This window comes from Podarcis gaigeae (genome assembly GCF_964106915.1).
Source record: "Podarcis gaigeae genome assembly, chromosome: 5".
Lineage (NCBI taxonomy): Eukaryota > Metazoa > Chordata > Lepidosauria > Squamata > Lacertidae > Podarcis > Podarcis gaigeae.
The window spans coordinates 1,773,073-1,790,498 of record NC_139681.1 but is presented as its reverse complement, the minus strand read 5'-3'; the positions used below and the strand labels follow the sequence as shown (position 1 = coordinate 1,790,498).

The window sequence follows — 17,426 nt, the reverse complement described above, 5'->3', positions numbered from 1 at the left end:
CAATCTTTCACTCCACCCCCTTGATTATTTCGGTCACCCTTTTTCCATTTTGAGGATGTCACTTCTTTACCTGTGAATGTCAAAGATGGGGCATGAATGTGCAGGAGGTTTTAGACTTTTATTTCTGCTACGTTCAAAACCTTCGGACAAAAGTTGTTTTCTTTAGGGTGATGAGGTGCAGAGGAGGCCAGGAATCTGTTATCTTTAATAGGTAGAACAGGGAATCTTGGCTCCAGCTTGTCAAGAAGATGTAAAAGCTGTATCTGAAAAAACACACAATTTTTTCATCTACAAAATGATTAAAAGGTAGCAGAACAGGAAACATGTTATTCTTTGCAACTGGCAAACCCTAAGAAAGCATTTCACTTTCATAACAAAAGACATACACATAAACATCACATTTCTGTATCTCCTAAGAGGCACAGATTCAGATTAGTGCCTTCTTTTTTGCCTTCTCCGCCATCATAAAACATCCATATATAAAAATTTAAAATATATACAAATAAACAGCCACATAAAATATATAATAAGGATTTCCATTGGCCATCCTGGCTAGTAGGCATCAATAGCCCTCTCCTCCTCTATACATTTGTCTAAGCCTCTATCGCTCCCTCCAGCAAGAGTGAGTTCCACAGTTTAAGTCTGCACTGCTTGAATTCGAATAATAGGATATAGAATATTAGGGTCATCTAGTCCAACCCCCCCCCCCCTGCAATGCAGGAATCTGTGGTGCCTAGAACTGGGCACAGTATTCCAGGAGTGGTCTGACTAAGGCAGAATAGAGTGCTACTATTACATCCCTTGATCTATAGCGACAAGACTTTTGTTGATGCAGCCTAGAATAGTGTTAGCTTTTTTTGCTGCTCCATCACCCTGTTGACTCATGTTCAGCTTGGGGGCCACTAAGACCCCTAGATCCTTTTCACATGTACTGCTACTAAGCCAGGTGTTCCCCATCCTATATTTGTGCACCCGGTTCTTCCTGTCTAAGTGCAGAACCTTCCATTGGTCCCTATTGAAATTCACTTTGTTAGCTAGCTCCAGTCTGTTCAGGTCCTATTGATTTCCTATTGATTTCCGATTCTGTCTTCCACTCCGACTTCCCACCCCCCGCCAGGATATCCTACGTCATTACGCAGCCGCGTCTCGCGCGCTGGGACGCCCCTCCTCCGTCTTGCTGGGCGGAGGACGGAGACGAGCGGGACTACAGCTCCCGAAATGCACTGGGCTGGCCGGACATGCCCGCCGCCGCCGCCCCAACCCGCCTCCCTCTCCCCCCTCGGGGCAAAGAGCGTCACCACCAGGAGCCGGAAGCGGCGGGCGATGGCGGCGGCGGCGGCGGGCGGGCGGCCCCGGGGGGCGGCGGCCTAGGGCGGGCGGGGCTCCGGAGGCCTTGTCCTTCGCGGGAGGCGCTGGGCTGCACCCATGGACGACAGCAAAGTAAGTGGAGGCGCCGCGTCGAGCGGCTCCGCGGGGGGGGGGGGGCGGCCCTTCTCCGTCCCGGGAGGCGGTGGCGGGCCGAGGAGCTGCTGGACGACAACTCTCGGGCCTGAGAGCTGGGGGTCGTGGGAGTTGTAGTCCAACAGCTGCTTGCCCCCCCCCCCGGAAGGCGACTGGGGGGCAGGGAGTCTCTCCAAGCCATATGATTATTATTATATATCACATTTGTATATGCCTTAATCCCTGTGTGCCCACTTGAGGGGGTCGCAGGCGCTCTGCTCTCAAGCCCCAGGCAGCCGGAGCACAGTCGAGGCAGAAACATTCTCAAACCAAATTCTGCCCTGTTATGAATTTTGTAAGAACCAGCATGGAGAACTCTTCCTGACTCTGCCCTGACCGAAGTAAAATGTGTTTCTTCCAGGCAGCTGGAGGGAAAGTGAAGAAACCAGGGAAACGGGGCCGTAAACCAGCCAAAATAGATTTGAAAGCTAAACTTGAGAGGAGCCGGCAGAGCGCGAGAGAATGCAGGGCAAGGAAGAAGCTGAGGTACCAGTACCTGGAAGAGCTGGTTTCAAGCAGAGAGAGAGCCATATGCGCCCTGAGAGAAGAGCTGGAAATGGTAACATGCTTTTTCTCTTTTCCACCTTACCCCCAGTTCTGAGTCAGTTCTTTGGGTCTAGAGCAGTGTTTCCCAACCTTGTGCCTCCAGCTGTTTTTGAACTACAACTCCCATCATCCCTGACTAGCAAGACCAGTGGCAAGGGATGATGGGAATTGTAGTCCAAAAACAGCTGGAGGCACAAGGTTGGGAAACACTGGTCTAGAGCATAGTAACAGCTTCTGAGTTGTGTGCGTTCATGCAAGTACAGGCATACCTCTTGCTGCGTTTGCTTCAGGTTAAATCTTTTCAGGTTGCGTCCCACAGCCACCTGGAAGTAACGGAACGGGTTACTTCCGGGCCTTGCCGCTCGCGCCTGCGCAGACGCTCAGAATGACATCATGTGCAGAAGCGGCAACCCGCGCACGCACAGGCGCGCTTGTGTTCTGCTCATGTTGCGAACGGGGCTCCAGAAGGGATCCCGTTTGCAACCAGAGGTACCACTGTATGCTGTTTTCCCCTGTGGCCAATGTCATTATGTCCCCAGGATCTCTGCTTAGGTGTCTGAGAGCAGGGAGTTGCCACTTTCTACTTGGAAATGCTTACATGCCTGAAGGCATGTCCTGTTCAAGGAAGAGAACAGAAAACTCGTACAGGATATGATTTTTAAGATATTTTAATTATTACCCAGTTTTCTTATGAGAGCTGATTTGAAAACTTTTTATTGAAAGGCAGAATGTAATTACTGTAGCCGAATAAGGGTTGTTGGGACAGAAAAGTGAGATGCCCTGTACATCAACAGAGTTGTGTGTACTTAAACAAACAAATCCAAATTAAACTCCAATAAAAGTTTGACACTATTTAAATTAAGCAGATTTGCCAGGTTTATTGATTTTTTTGTCATCCTTTATTCTGCCATTTTTGCCACTTGGCAAGGAACTTCACAGGACACTGAAAATATGGCCCTTGACCAAGAAGAAAATCTTGCCAAGTGACCAACGGACAAGCAACCAAGAGAAGAACTTGCTGCAATGCCACATATCCCTGCTGATGAACATTCCACATCCCCAGTCCAATAATCACACACGTACAACAGCAGAATTCTCTTTTTTAAAAATAAGATTTTATTAAAGCTTTTTCCTAAAACAAGAAAAGGAAAGAAACTAATCTAAATAAAAACAAAAATAAACAGAGAAAGAGATAACAAAACAAAGGAAAACCAAAAAAAGAAGAAAAGACGAGAAGAAAAATAAACGGGACTTCTGATTTTCCATCTGTCAGTTACACAAAACAAAATATTCACTCTAGAATGACACCAAGCTGATCAGCCTTCTGTTAGGCAGTATCTCCCCAGTCTTCCAACCCAAAGACCAAAGAGACTCTCCATTATTAATAAATGTCAACACTTCCAGGGAGGAACATGGCAGACTGAACGTCTTCCTCAAGCAACTTCCCAATAGAACTAATTACATGCTGATTGATGATAGCCATGGCTTTAATCTTTGCTATTGAACAACAGAACTCTAATGATCACAACTGAAAGTAAAAAAGTGCAGCCCTCTGCTTTTGCAATCCCGTTTATTTTTATGTTTGTGTTTTTAGTACAAGCAGTGGTGCTTAGCAATGGATCAAGGGAAAATCCCCTCTGAAATTAAAGCTCTGCTAAGCGGGGAAGAGCAAAGCAAACCGCAGCAGAACATGGCCAAGGTTGGCAAGGCTTCAAAGATGGATGCAAACAGTCACAGTTCCTGTAAGTACTAGTTTATGAAGGTTCTTATGGCTACGAGAGTAGACCAAGATGTGCAGATGGGGAAGAGGGGCCATGTAGTCTTACTGTTAAGTGCCTCAAGTGCTACACACTGTACAGCAACTTACATTTAGAAAGAACATGCCTACCTGGAGGCTTATTAATAGGGTAATGTGAAAATAACATTATAGGTCCATCACAAAATCGTGGATTGTCCTGTGAGCACCCTGGCTGAGCAGATGTGAAGGAGAAGCTGTTTGAGTGCTTTTCTCTTTGTTACCCATTCCCTTTTTTATTAGTTTGTGAACCTGCAGGGAGGCCAAGTTATTTTAACTCATTCACAGAGCTTAGAAAATCCCAGGTGCTTTCTTAAGGGCTTCAAAAAACGGGTCGAGGGACAGGGTAGCTCAGGGTCTGCCTTTTCCTGTCTTCTTGGTCTCCGTGATTGGTCTCAGAGGCCTTTCTGGTGAGCTGGGCAGTGACCAGTGATACGGCTTTTTCAGTTTCCGACACCTGGACTCCCAGTGCCGCTGCTTGATGTCTTCTGAGGTGAAGACCTTTTTATTTGCCCTGACCTTCTAGGTCCAGTTTTTATGTATTGTTTTTGTCTGACTGCCCCTGGTTTTCTAACCATGGATTTGTTATTTCTGTATATGTGCACATGTGCACACTTCTCCCTTTGGCAGCCACTATATGGGAAGCTTTTGCCTGAAGAGTAGGGTGCAGACCCCTCAAATTAAAAGTAGGCGGCTAATTATGTGGTGGAGGGGAGTGTGAAGCCAGGCAGGATGGCTTATGAAGCAGCTCAATACTTATTCAGTTCATTGAATTCCGTCCATACATTCAGCTGAAAGTCCCCAAGTCCTGAGCAATGAAGCAATGTACACCCTTAAGCAAATCTGCCTTCTATGCTTCATGAAAGGCCATTGTCTTAACATCTTCTGGCTGCATCTTGTCTTTGTCACTTATTTGCTGGTGGCAGCAATCTGTAGGATTGGGAATGTTATTCTGTCTTTTGTCCAGCAAATTTTCTAGTCAGTACCTAAGCAACATTTACATGTAAGTTCTAGCCAATTACAGGTTCTTTAATTGGCCTAGCCAATTACAGGTTCTTTAATGGATCTTTGATAGACAATAAAACACTTATTGAAGGGAAAACTTTTGTTTGAACAAAATAAACTTCTAATGTAAAACTTCCCCAATCAATGAACCACTCTCTTACACATAGAAACAATCCCAAATAAACTGTCCCCACAAGACCTTCACCCAGACAAACCAGATCACCAAATTTCTTGTTCCAGCCATGGGGAGCCCCTGGAACAGCTGTGTCTGGTCTGTGATGCAGCAACATCAACTATGTTGCCCTGTACCCAAGCTCTACATCCAGGCTCTCTGCATCATTTATACCTGCCAACCCCAACCAGGCAGGGCTGGATCCTTCTGGTCCCATTATCTGGGCAATTGAGCCCCAGCTGGGGCACCCACAAGGTTAGGAGTGCTCCTGTGAGGACTTATGGCCTTAAAGGAAAGGTTGTTTGTGCAAGGCCAATCCTATGCCTCACAGTGGGTTACTAGACAGAATATAAAAGCCTCTTTGCTCTTCTGCAGTCCTAAGCCATGACTTGGCTTAGCATGGTGTTTGAACCCGGTTTAGTTCTCCAAGGCAAACCACCACCACTGGAAAAACTTGGGTTTGGGTTACAGGGTGTGGTTAGTGTGTGGAAAGCTAAACCAGGAGCCTGTGTTTGAATGACATGCCAAGCGATGATTTAGTACAGCAGAATGACCCAAAGGAGGAGCAAATCAGCCATTATTTCCTCTCTCAGAGCGCATGCATTCCTACTAAGATACAGTTTTAGCTTAGCATGTTGTGCAAGCCAGACCACTACATGCTTGGTGGGTTGTATTTTGAACTGAGCAAAGGCAGAGGGGCCATCAGGATGATCTCACTCCTACAGAAACTGAGTCACTGGCAAATGGCTCTTTAACCTTCTGTCAGATATTTTAATGCTGGCTAAAACAAATGTAGATAAGATTTCTTGGCTGACTGGTTGAAATTGTGAATAGCTATAAAATATTGTTGTATTTTATTTCTCTTTCAGGGTGAAGGTGGAACAGCCAAGATCAAAGTCCCTATTTTATACTACCAACACTGATTTGTAGTCTTTATGCTAAGCTTCCCTTCCACTATGATGTGTGGCAATGCTGCAGCAGCAAAGAACTTGATCGTTGAGGTGAATTACCAAAATAACCCAACGGCAAGCCAACAGAATTAAACCTACAACTTAAAAAAAACCCCAGTTTGTTATATAGATATAGAAACTACAACTTACGTGTATGTAGATATTTCTGCTGTGACAGTGAAGGAAATTTCCGACCTTGCTGTTATAATTGCTCATGGTTTATGTGTTGGATTTTTCTGTTTAGTATTCATAGGAGTGGCTATTTAAGAAACCATGTGCAGCAAAGGCTGAGGTCTTGGCCATCTGGCATCAAAGTAGTCTGTTATGTGTATGGTATTTATCTGTGGTCCATGTTGTAATAATAATTCCAGTTTCCCATGGTGGGCTGGAAATATGTAATGGGTTTACACTTCTGTTATGTCTGACCTAGTGCAGCATTGTGGCTGAGAAGAGGAGGTCCCTGGTTCAAATCTCGCCTCTGCCATGAATTCCCTTAGGCAAGGCAACTCAGAGGGATAATACTGACTTTCTTTCTACAGGGTTGTTTTAAGCATACAAGTGTTATCATGTCTGTGAGATGCTTTTTGCGTACATTCCTATGCAAAACTCCCTGCAGACAAAAAACTAGCACAGGTGCAGGTGGGAATGGGCTGTTATGCTAGGTGTGTGCTTGCTTTTTTGGTAGTAAGGAACCAATCAAAAACAGTATGTCCCACCTACTGTCTATAGTGCTAAAGTCCTTCTGTCACCTCAGTCTGCCACCTGTGTAGACCAGGCCTCAGTCAATGTTTCCCAAACATTTGACAGGCAAAGAACTGTAAATAAGTGTATTGTTAAATCAAGCTTGAATCTTTTTCAAAAAGATACTTCTGTTTGCAGAATTAATGGACAGGCATTCTCCTTGCAGTTCCAGGGCAGCCCAGTTAATGTGGCTTCCCACCCTCCCTTTTGCCCAGTCAGCCAGGGATCGGGGATGGCACTGTGTTGGCTGGGCCATGCCAACACTCCTGGGATTCTCCCGCACCCACCAGCTCTGGGACAAGCTCCATTAGCAGCCCCCTGTGTCCCATTTCTCCTTTGGGATGATGTCACTGTCCACTTATTGGTAGAGAGCAGGGGAAGGCAGCTGAGCAGCATGAGAGTGGTGGTGAAGATGTCCAACATAGTGGCTTAAACGTACCTTTATAAAAACGGAGCCATGCTTGTGAGCCCTATTCCCACAGTTGGTGAATGGCTGTTCTATGCCACAATCAGGACTCTGGGCCATCCTCCTCCCGTTCAGGCATGCCACATGCCGGCACTCCTTAAGGCTCCCCTACTGCAGGCTTACCCAGCCATGGATTAATTTGACCTATTAAGTCTTTCAAGGTTCATTGTTTTGTAACATGAGATGGCCCTTTTTACACCCAAGTGAAACTATCTCCTTGGAAGTAAAATCCTGCTGGAGTGTATCTGAACAGGCACCCTTTTGCTTTAGACTTCTTTAGCTTGTGTAACTGTGTGCCTGTTTGGAACCTGCTTATTGATGCTGTCATTGAGTCAAAACCTAATGCATTATTCCTGGCTTCCTCAACGCACCCAAGGAGCAGCTGAGTGGGAATGGGGTGGGATGGCATTTCTCACCTGGCTGGCTGACAGCTGGAGAAAGAGAGGAAGATAAATGGTCTGCCTATCTCTCATCACATTGACTTTGCTCTTGCTGAAGTGACTTCATTAGTGGGACTGCGCACAAATTAACAAGAGGGTGAACTGGGGTGGGGTGGGTATTTTAGGCAGCATGTTGAGTAGATGTATTATAACAGGCTGACTCCATGCAGGGCTTTTGATGCAGGATGCCCTGCAGACTCCATTTAGAGCAGAGCTTTCCAAACTTTTCATGTTGGTGAAGCACTTTTTAGACATGCATCATTTTGTGACACAATAATTCAGTTTTACTAGCAAACTTGAGGTCAAACTAACCCCTTAGAAGATCGTTCACGTGACACACCTACACACTAAATGTGTTGTGACACACAGTTTGGAAAGCTCTGATTTGGAGTCTGACTGTAGCATTGTGCATCAAAAAGGGAAAATTTAATCTCTTTCAGCTTGATGTCTTGATCACTCACATATATTTGCTGTGAAGAAAACACTTAAATTCTTGTAAGACTCCCAAGTCTGTCCTTTTTTGTTTTATATTAAAGTGGATGTAACTTCAAACATTTGTTCACTTTTTATTAGCAGGGGTAGCAAAAAGCTCTTCATAGGGTGGGGGCAGAAAGAAGGACTGTGTTGCACATTGTCCTCTGCACTTCAGGGCCAGAACAGCTATGGCATTAAGTGCTTTTAGTATATTCCTGCCCTGCCCTGTCCAACCCCTTAACAAGGGTGTCAATGAAAGCTCCCATCTTGGGTCAAACGTGGGAGGGGAGGTTTTGGTGGAACTGGCAGAGGTGTAAAAGCATTAACCCCACTTCCCCAATACACTCTCTGGTCTGAACTTTGTTTGCCTTTGTCATGGTGACTGAATCATAGAATCATAGAGTTGGAAGAGACCACAAGGGCCATCGAGTCCAACCCCCTGCCAAGCAGGAAACACCATCAGAGCACTCCTGACATATGGTTGTCAAGCCTCTGCTTCAAGACCTCCAAAGAAGGAGACTCCACCACACTCCTTGGCAGCAAATTCCACTGTCGAACAGCTCTTACTGTCAGGAAGTTCTTCCTAATGTTTAGGTGGAATCTTCTTTCTTGTAGTTTGGAACCATTGCTCCGTGTCCGCTTCTCTGGAGCAGCAGAAAACAGACTGTTATTATTTAAGAGAAAATCAGCCCATTAAATGCATTCACGTGCTTAAAGTTACATATTTTGGGGCTTTCATACATTGGCCCATCTTGTGTAAGAGATTAAAGGCAGGTTTTCTTACCCATCTAAGGGTGTCCTCTAGCACTTTGCACATCTTAGTTGTCATGCTTCTTGTGCAGGGAAAAATCTAGGGCTGTAGGAAGGTTTCCTCGTTAACTCTCAGTGAAGGCTGGATCTCAGGGTTCCAGGATCCAGGGAAGTTATATGTGATGCACAAAGGCTTCTTCACTAGATGTATTAATGTGAATGACAAGAATGCCCAGTGGGAGATATCTGAGAGCCCATTGAAAGTTGTGCATACCAGTTAACATGACTGGGCTCCATTAAAATAAATGAAAGGTACATAGGTGCTATAAATCAACGAATGAATGGATTCTGACAAGTAGAAGGTCACAGGAACAGACCACATTACCCACATTGATGAAGAAATGATGGGGAATAGCATCCATGTCTGCCGTGAATCAATGCGTTGGACAATGGGAAGCTGTGTCCTGCTGTGGCAGAACTAAGAGGCATCCCCCCTCCTTTCCTTCACATGTGCAAAATGTGAAAGGGGGTTTCTCTTCCCTGGGCTGGGCCACTCCCTAGCTGAAATAATTAAAAAAACAACCTTGGAGGCATCTTACCAAGGTAGCACCCAGCCTCCCCAGACTACAACATCTATACTTGAGTGATTCAATCAGCATAGGATAGTCATTAATTCAGGGTTTACATTGTGCCTGCAAAGCCTAGAATGTGTAGAGCGGAACTACGGATTTCTTTAGATCCTATTATATTTTTATTAGGATTCTTAGAAGAAATTGGATCAGAAGCAGAAGAGGAATTTATTCCTTCCCCTATTTTCATAACCTACTATTTGGTTTGACATATTTCAAGCTTGCCTTTTGTCAAAGTAAATCCGAGGGCAGGGTACAAACAATAAAATACCCTCCCCCCAAAGCATAAGAAAAAACTAATGTGCTTTAAGGAGGTGCTGCAATGAAAAAAAGGTCAGTGGTGGCTTTATTTTTCTTCTTCTTAAAATTAAATAAACATTTATTCAAAAGTATACAGCTTTGTCCACTGCCATAATATCACAAAATGATCACTCCGATTCTCAATCCCACATCACTGGCATGTTAGCTTGCCAAATAGGAACCCAACTACAGATCAGGTGGGCTAGACATTTTCAATCAATATATCCCCTCCAGAAACACCTCTGTGATGATGGTGGCATTAAAATATCCTGTTCTTCAATAAAAGAGAAAAAGGGAGACCAGATCGTGCCAAAGGTATCTTTTTTGGAGATGCCTTTGATTAGTTGTGGCAGCCTTACTTCAAAGGATGTCTATATGGTGACATCAAGGTCCCATGTCATGAGGTTCTGACAATCCTTTTGTCCATTTTCCTCAAAATGCATAGGCCTTGTGTACAGATGGGACCTCCCAGGAGTGGGAGTTAGACAGGGCCACAGATGCCCACTCCGCTATATGACCACAGCTGCATAGCCATCTGTGCAGGTGTTTCCCTAGCCTTTGTCATAGGACCACAATTCTCAGAGATCCTCCCATGTTTAAACTCAGAACGGATCTGGCTTTACTTGAGGAGTAGCTGCAAGTCAAATGCATTTAGCAAGTTTTATTGTCAGTGTAGATTATTACTGGGATGGGGGGAAGGAAGCAGTGCACTAGCGTTTCATGCCAATGTGTGTGCATTTACATGCTTACACACTACAGTCAAGATGCATCCTCTCGCTTAACTTCTAGATTGGGAAAGGGTGAAAACCACTTGGCTCTAGATCTCTTAAAAGGCTCCCCAACATATCCCCCAAAGGCATAATAGAAGAGACATAACAAGATGGTCTGTCTTTAGCAGGACACTTGTGTTGTGAAGTAATTGATGAGTTTACTGCTTTTTACATTAACAGTTCAATCTGCAGTACTCCCATCAGTTGAAAAATAAATTTAAATTCAGAGAGCATGAAATAGTTATTTAAAACAAAAACAGAAAACATCCAGTATACAATAAATCAGTGGATTTAAGAAAACATTTATTCTCCCTGCCAAATTGTATGCAAACCCGCCCCCCCAGCTCAAAATAGATCAAATCTTTTCATAGTTCTTTGCTCCAATTGTGCAAATAATTGTTGAAAGGACTGGAATTAATCAGAGAAATGTATTTGTTGGGTTTGAATTAATAGGCCAGGCAAGCTTCTTCTCTTTTGCTTCTCTATCAAATGAATCATATATGGAGTCTTTGGAAACAGTTTTGGCTGGCGCAGGGATTTCGGAGATCCCAACATAATTTTTTTTGGCTATCTTTGAACTGGTGGTGATGGTATATGCATTGCTCCGGTAGCATTTCATAGAGGACATGCAGAAGGTCTCTTTCATCCCTCTCCTGAAGTTTGCATTATACACAGAGTACAATGTAGGCTTTGAAGCAGAGGAACTGAAGGATATCCAAGTGACTGACATAAAGACCAAGGAGCTCTTTCTGTAGTCTGTCTCAAGTGGATGCCAAAGTTGAACCACATAAAATGGGAGCCACGAGAGCAGAAAAAGCAAATTTAACATTAGGAACATCTTGATAGTTTTCACCTTTGTCCTCGGAACTATATTCATAGTCCTCCGAACCGTCCTACCATCTGTACCTATCCGCCAAATATATTTTATTACTTTTTGGTAAAAAAGGATGATCAGAACAGATGGAATCAGAAAAGCCACCAACAAATGGATGGTACCATAAAGAGCCCCGTCCCAAGAATATGGCAGGAAAAAGTTGCAATGGTTGTCCCAACCTGACCCAAAAAAGAAGAAAGCTGGAGACACTAATGCGGCATCGAAGATCCAAGATGCTGCAATCATTTTCTTGGCTTTTCCCCGGGACACCTTGAAACTTAGCGGGTAGACAATAGTATAGAATCTGTCAACACAGATGGAAAGCAACACGTAGTTCTGGACACCGGGTATGAGATACTGAAAATATCTTACTAGCTTACACATCATGCTCCCAAGTGCCCAGCTCCCAGAGGCTAGCTGAAGAAACACAAATGGAGCACTCCCTACGCTGATCAGTAAGTCTGCACAGGCCATGGAGACCACAAAGTAATTGGTGGTAGACTGAGTCCGCCTGCTCCTGTGGATCACCAGGCAAACTAGGGAGTTTCCAAAGATGGAGAATAGCCATAAAGCTCCAAAAAGCAGGCTGGCTGCTATGATCTCTCCTTGCATCAACTCATACGGTGAAGCTGTACCATTTTTCTCAAGCCCGTGTTCCTTGGGTAAAGCAATCATTTCATTGCTTGCCAGAGGGCTAGAGGTTTCTTCATGGTGGCGGTTCTGCTGCAGCAGCAGCCCTGAAGTTGGGGTAAGAAGTAGAGCAGCGTTGGTATCCATCTCATGGGCAAGCAACATATTCAGCCTTTGCTTCCAAGGGCTGCATGGAGAGAGAAGGCCAAGTGTTAGTCTGAATGGGGTGGGGGAAAGCACTCTTAGTAAAGAACAATATATTTTGTCTTTAAATATACTGGATTAATCCTAGCCAATAATTAATCCTAGCTGAGTCCACTGCCCTAATCCTATTAAGCACTAGTTCTCAAAAGGTGTGGAGCACCACCCTGGATGGCAAAGGTGAAGGGAAGATTCAAGGACAATCAAAGAAACATTTAAACATTTCAGGGTACTATAGTATAGTATTAAAATATTTTTATTTATTTGCAGAATATGGATAGATATATTTTCAAAAAGAGAGCAAGAGCATCAAGGGATACTGAGGACAATCTTAGTTGTAACCAGAAGCGCCGTTTGCTGGAGAGGACACATTTATAATTATATTTAGAGAATGATTCTTGTTCTTATATAGCTACATTGTTTTTTTGGGTGTCCCATGATCACCTTATAAAGTAGTTGTGTTCTATATTATAAATCAAGCACTGTTTATCAATTAAAAATTTGGTGTGGTATGAGAAAATTTTTGTTCTGAAAGTTCGGGCCTGTGAAAAAAGTTTGGGAGCCACTGACTTCAAGCTACAACAAAGGAGATTAAACATCAGATAGAATTTTCTGATAGTAAGAGCTGTTTGACAGTGGACATTCTACTTCCTTGGAGGTTTCTAAGCAGAGGTTGGGTGGCCATCTATCATGAATGCTTTAGCTGAGATTCCTGCATTGCAGGGGGTTGGACTGGGTGACCCTCAGGGTCCCTTCCAAATCTACGATTCTATGAGTCTTTCTGTTTTATTTACACTTTTAAGCAATGCAAGTGGTGTGTAGCCCGTCCCATTGCTGCTTGAGGCAAAACAGAAAGTGGAGCCGCTCTGCTGCTGCTGCGGCCCCTTGCTCTGCTGCCACTATGTGCCCTGCTGCATCCACCACTCAGGGAGCACTGATTGGGGGCAAGATCATGCTGGTTTTGGGTGACATTGGCATGCCCTTGTCCAAAACGGTGCTGCTAATGGTTGCATTTCTCTCCTGGTGGGTCTGCTGCCTGGGAGGCTTTTGCTGCCTGAAGCAGTGCTCTCACCGTGCCCAATGGCCAAGCCGGCTCTGCTTCTTACAGACTGTGGCCTCCCTTCTGGATACTGCATCCCACTCCAGGTTCAAATCTCTCTGGCAAAAATCTTCAGAATAAAACCGTTAAGTTCCTCCCTAAACACATCCCTATATATAGATATTCTAAATACAGGTATCCTAAGGGTGCAATCCTATATCCACCTACTTTGGAGCAAACTCCATTGACCTCAGTGGGACTTAATTCTGAGTCATTATGCAGAGGATCATGATGCAAAGCTACCTGCACCACTATATTTAACAGCAGCACAGTTCATGTATAAATTATACATCAGAATAAAAGACATGACTTTATGAGTTCTTCTGTGGTCTGAGCTGAAAACATTACATGCTGACTCACCAAAGACACGTAATTTACTTTGGGCAAAAATCATCTTCTTTCAAAGACTTATTCGGAGATGTCAAACCTGCTTCTTTCTTCAGAGGAATATATAGGAAACTCAGTTGCTTCAGCTTGTTGCCATTGGTCACATTTTCACTGCAATTATGCTGGTCAGGTCATCCTTGACTGGCTGCAGGGTCACAGAATAGCCAGCTCTGATTCAGCATAAATTCCTTTGTTTTAGCACCACATTTTTCTTGCCTGCATGATTGATGTAGTTTGTAGAAAGAAAATATTCTCAGTCAAATAAAATAATTTTCATTTGATTAATCACTTGCTTTCATGAATTTAAAATATATTTGAGCATTCATTCAAAGCCTTAATGTAAATTGCCCCCACAAAACAGACTGAGATCATGATCCTCTTGCTAACAATTACCAGTCATACACTTCCAAAAAGCCTACAAGCTTCCTGAAGGCATGAAGCCTCCCCACATTTTTTGTTCTCTCTTAGGGTAGACTGCTGCTGAACATGGAGGTAACTGCCATTGATCAGTCCTCCAGGCAGTTTGCTAACTCTACTTTGGAAGCCATCAGTGCCAGTGGCCTGTGTCCCCCCCCCCCAAAATAAAAACAGGTGACGGTACTCGCCAGGAAGTTGTTAAAGTAAGTGCCACACTTTTTAACAACAAAAAGGTGCCGGTACTGCATACCCTTGAGTACCACCTGAAAAAAGCACTGGCAGTGGCTGTTACCGTATCTTGTGGCAGCAAGTTCCATATGCTTAATATCCATTGTGGGAAGAAATACTTTTCTTTTGTCTGTCCTGAATCTACAACCAATCAGATTAGTTTTATTGGCAAGAGAGTGCAGAGATTTGCGCTTTCAGGAGCAACTTCTCTCAATAAGACGAGAGTCAGTAAATTCCTGTAATCACTTCATGCCAATAATATTTAATTCCTGTGATGTTTAAGAGTCACTCAGTACCTGTGATATTTTGCGGCATGGGAACAATGGCAACAGCAGGGACACTGCTGTGCTGGAGATGGGCAAGGCCTGTCCTTCCCACGGCATCCAGGGGCCTGGGAAGCTACAGCAGCTGCGTTTCAAGTGTCAGGGGCAGAGGAAAGTACAGAGGAGGAGAAAGGGAGGAAGAGAGAGAGAATGGAAGACAAAAAAATCGAGAGGGGGAATAGGGAAGGCTTCAGGGCCACAGTGAGCTGGGTGGAGGCAGGGCAAGTGGGTCTCATTCATCTCTAGGGATGGTGTTCAAATTGTAATTTCGGGACCGGGATTTGAATTAAGCAAGATGCTTTACTGATTTTAGCTCACTGTTCCAATCCAAAATTTAGTTGAAGGATAGCTACCCTTCAGTAGGGAATCATCCAGTAGTGAGTTTGTTAACAGTCTTCTGTGTAGTTTCTTGTTGCTGTTGTTACTATCAATTAATTAAATTTATATCTTATAACCTTGTTGTTCTTGTTCTAATGCTGTTGAGGCAATTCCACCCCAGCAAAACCTACAAGGGTCCGAGTGGCAAAACTACCCTGTTTGTAAGACTTCTAATATGCTTGGCATTTCAGTGACAAATTCTTAATGACGTCTTGTTATTTCTTAACAGCTTCCTTTCAGGAACAGACCAGCTTCCGTCCAGCATTCTGCATCAGTTCCTGTAGCTTCAAACCCACAAACATTTGCTACATTTCCCAAGATACATGGAATTCGCCTCCACTTCCTCCAGTCACTGGAGGAAGTTGTCATGAGGACATACAGCTTGAGCTCTCAAAAGAGGATTTTCACCTTTTGTTTGTTTTTTACTTTTCCCCATCCTTCTAATTAGAAGAAATAAATTGGCTCCTTGGTATAAACTTCCTGTCATGCATTTACCTGTCATGCTCAAATGCAACAAGTCCACCTTTGCATTTACCTGCTTGCAACAGGAGACCAGCTATAGGACTGCCTTGTGCAGAGTCTGACCATTGGTCCTGCTGGCCCAGTGTGACCTGCTCCTACTCTTAGGGGCATCAGCTCTCCAGTTGGGGATAATTTTCCTGCCCATTCTTTCATTGAATTAGAGATTGAACTGGAGATTGAACCTAGGACTTTATGCATTCAAATTTTGTGTCACTCCTAAAATCAGGAGAGCAAAATAGCAACTATGGAACACAAAGGCATATTTATAAGACAATGAAGGGAGAGAACACACACACCTGTGGCTATATGGAAGCCCATTAGTGAAAGATAAAAGGGCTTGTAGTTCTTTTAGCTTAAGTCAAATTTCTGTTTAATCACTATTTTTGCACCAAGTAAAATTATCACTGGTGAAGTCACCTTTCTTATGTATTTAAGGGGCAAATTTCTATTTAAACAGGGGGTGGGGTGTATTTCAAAGATTTTTTTTTCTTATTCAGCTCTGCCAGGATGGATTTTAAAAAGCAGACTAGCAATGCTCAAAGAAAGCAACAAATGAATTCAGCAGCAAATCTGATTGCTGTTTCAAAGATTGAGAGAGCTGTCCTTCCCTTCTTTAACCAAACAATTTTCAAGGTTGAATAAGCCATACCTGCTTCTAAGTAGAATCCAGAGTTCAGATGGGTTTTCCATCAGGATTTCTGTCACTCATTGTATCAGATATCAAATACATGTTCACAGTTGCTCTGAAGACGTCTGCACCTGCACATTCATCCAACAGAGGTTGAAAAGGGAGACAATATTTTGTACAATCCTCCCTCCCTGTTGCTAATGGAACTGATCACATGAGAAATGGGTCACATGGCTCCCCCTCAACTGCCTTTTATTTAAGCAGGTAAATCTGTGGACAAAACTGCCGTTTTATTATGCAACAGAAACAGTCCACCTCAAGAAAATGTTTTATTTCCAACCCTCTGCTTTTACCAGTACTTGCCTGCTGTCAAAGAAAAGAGTATATTATTCTGTGATTTCCCCACTTCCACCATTTCCATTTTTAGAAGTCATTTTTGCCATTTTAAAAAAAGATCAAAAAACCTGCAGCACCATGGACAGCAATGGGGTCTCTGGAGGACGGCTGGTGAGTGAACCTGCTCTGCATGCCTCAAAAGTAATTGCCATGCTGGCAAATAAATAATTTCATCAGCTTCTGTTCCAGCTCTCCAGCCACCCTCTTCCACATAGCCAGCATCAAAATTAAAGGAAAAGCATTCCATCTAAAAAACAAAGCTGCTCACAACCACACCCTACCTTTGCAGTCACTGTCTTGAGAAATATCTCCCTTTATGACCACTGCTTTTGTCCATCATTCTCATTTCCCATGACACACACCATTGCTTGCTCACCTCCAATCTTTCAGATCCCGAGGAAGGGCAGAAATTAGGATGGAAACCTGCAGCTGTCTCATGCTGACGTCCTGGTTGCTATGGAGCTGTGTGATTGTTGAAGGGGATTATTTTCTTCCGCAACAGTCACCATGCCCCCCTCCTGGCAATTAGAAGAAATAAAAAAGGGAGAAAACGGAGGGAGAAAATCTGTGCAGATATGTAAAGAGGTAGGAGAACGCCTTCTGCTGCTTCAGCAAAGCATGATTTGGGAAGCAGGTTAAAAGAGACAGGAGTATGGATCATAGCATAGAGATTTTAATCACCTTTATTCAGTCTGTTGTGCATTCTAATTTTGCTTAATCCTTTCTAAATAGAAGTTTAAAAGATAAAAGCTTGCTGGAATTGCAGGTTGTTTGATTCCCCTTTGTTTATGTATTGATTGTACTG

At 43.7% G+C, this 17,426-nt stretch overlaps 2 protein-coding genes across 5 annotated transcripts; one reads left to right on the top strand and one right to left on the bottom strand.

Moving 5' to 3' along the window:
- The first annotated feature begins 1,325 nt into the window (after positions 1–1,325).
- Positions 1,326–8,167, top strand: CREBL2 (cAMP responsive element binding protein like 2). The gene is made up of 4 exons (XM_083738991.1): positions 1,326–1,444; positions 1,866–2,059; positions 3,641–3,788; positions 5,888–8,167. The coding sequence occupies exons 1-4, from the start codon at positions 1,426–1,428 to the stop codon at positions 5,890–5,892; spliced, it is 366 nt and encodes a 121-aa protein (XP_083595117.1). The 5' UTR covers positions 1,326–1,425; the 3' UTR covers positions 5,893–8,167.
- A 1,624-nt stretch (positions 8,168–9,791) lies between these two features.
- On the bottom strand, positions 9,792–17,113 carry GPR19 (G protein-coupled receptor 19). Of its 4 annotated transcripts, none has more exons than XM_083738864.1 (4): positions 16,998–17,113; positions 16,247–16,356; positions 13,703–13,945; positions 9,792–12,229 (listed from the first exon to the last, which is right to left on the bottom strand). In XM_083738864.1, exon 4 carries the CDS (start codon positions 12,205–12,207, stop codon positions 10,957–10,959), a length of 1,251 nt encoding a protein of 416 aa, XP_083594990.1. In that variant the 5' UTR covers positions 12,208–12,229; positions 13,703–13,945; positions 16,247–16,356; positions 16,998–17,113; the 3' UTR covers positions 9,792–10,956. The 4 variants fall into 4 exon arrangements, with proteins under 4 accessions (XP_083594990.1, XP_083594991.1, XP_083594993.1 ...); XM_083738865.1 differs by lacking the exon at positions 16,998–17,113 and adding an exon at positions 16,903–16,990; XM_083738867.1 differs by lacking the exon at positions 16,247–16,356 and having other exon boundaries at positions 16,998–17,100.
- Positions 17,114–17,426: the final 313 nt, after the last annotated feature.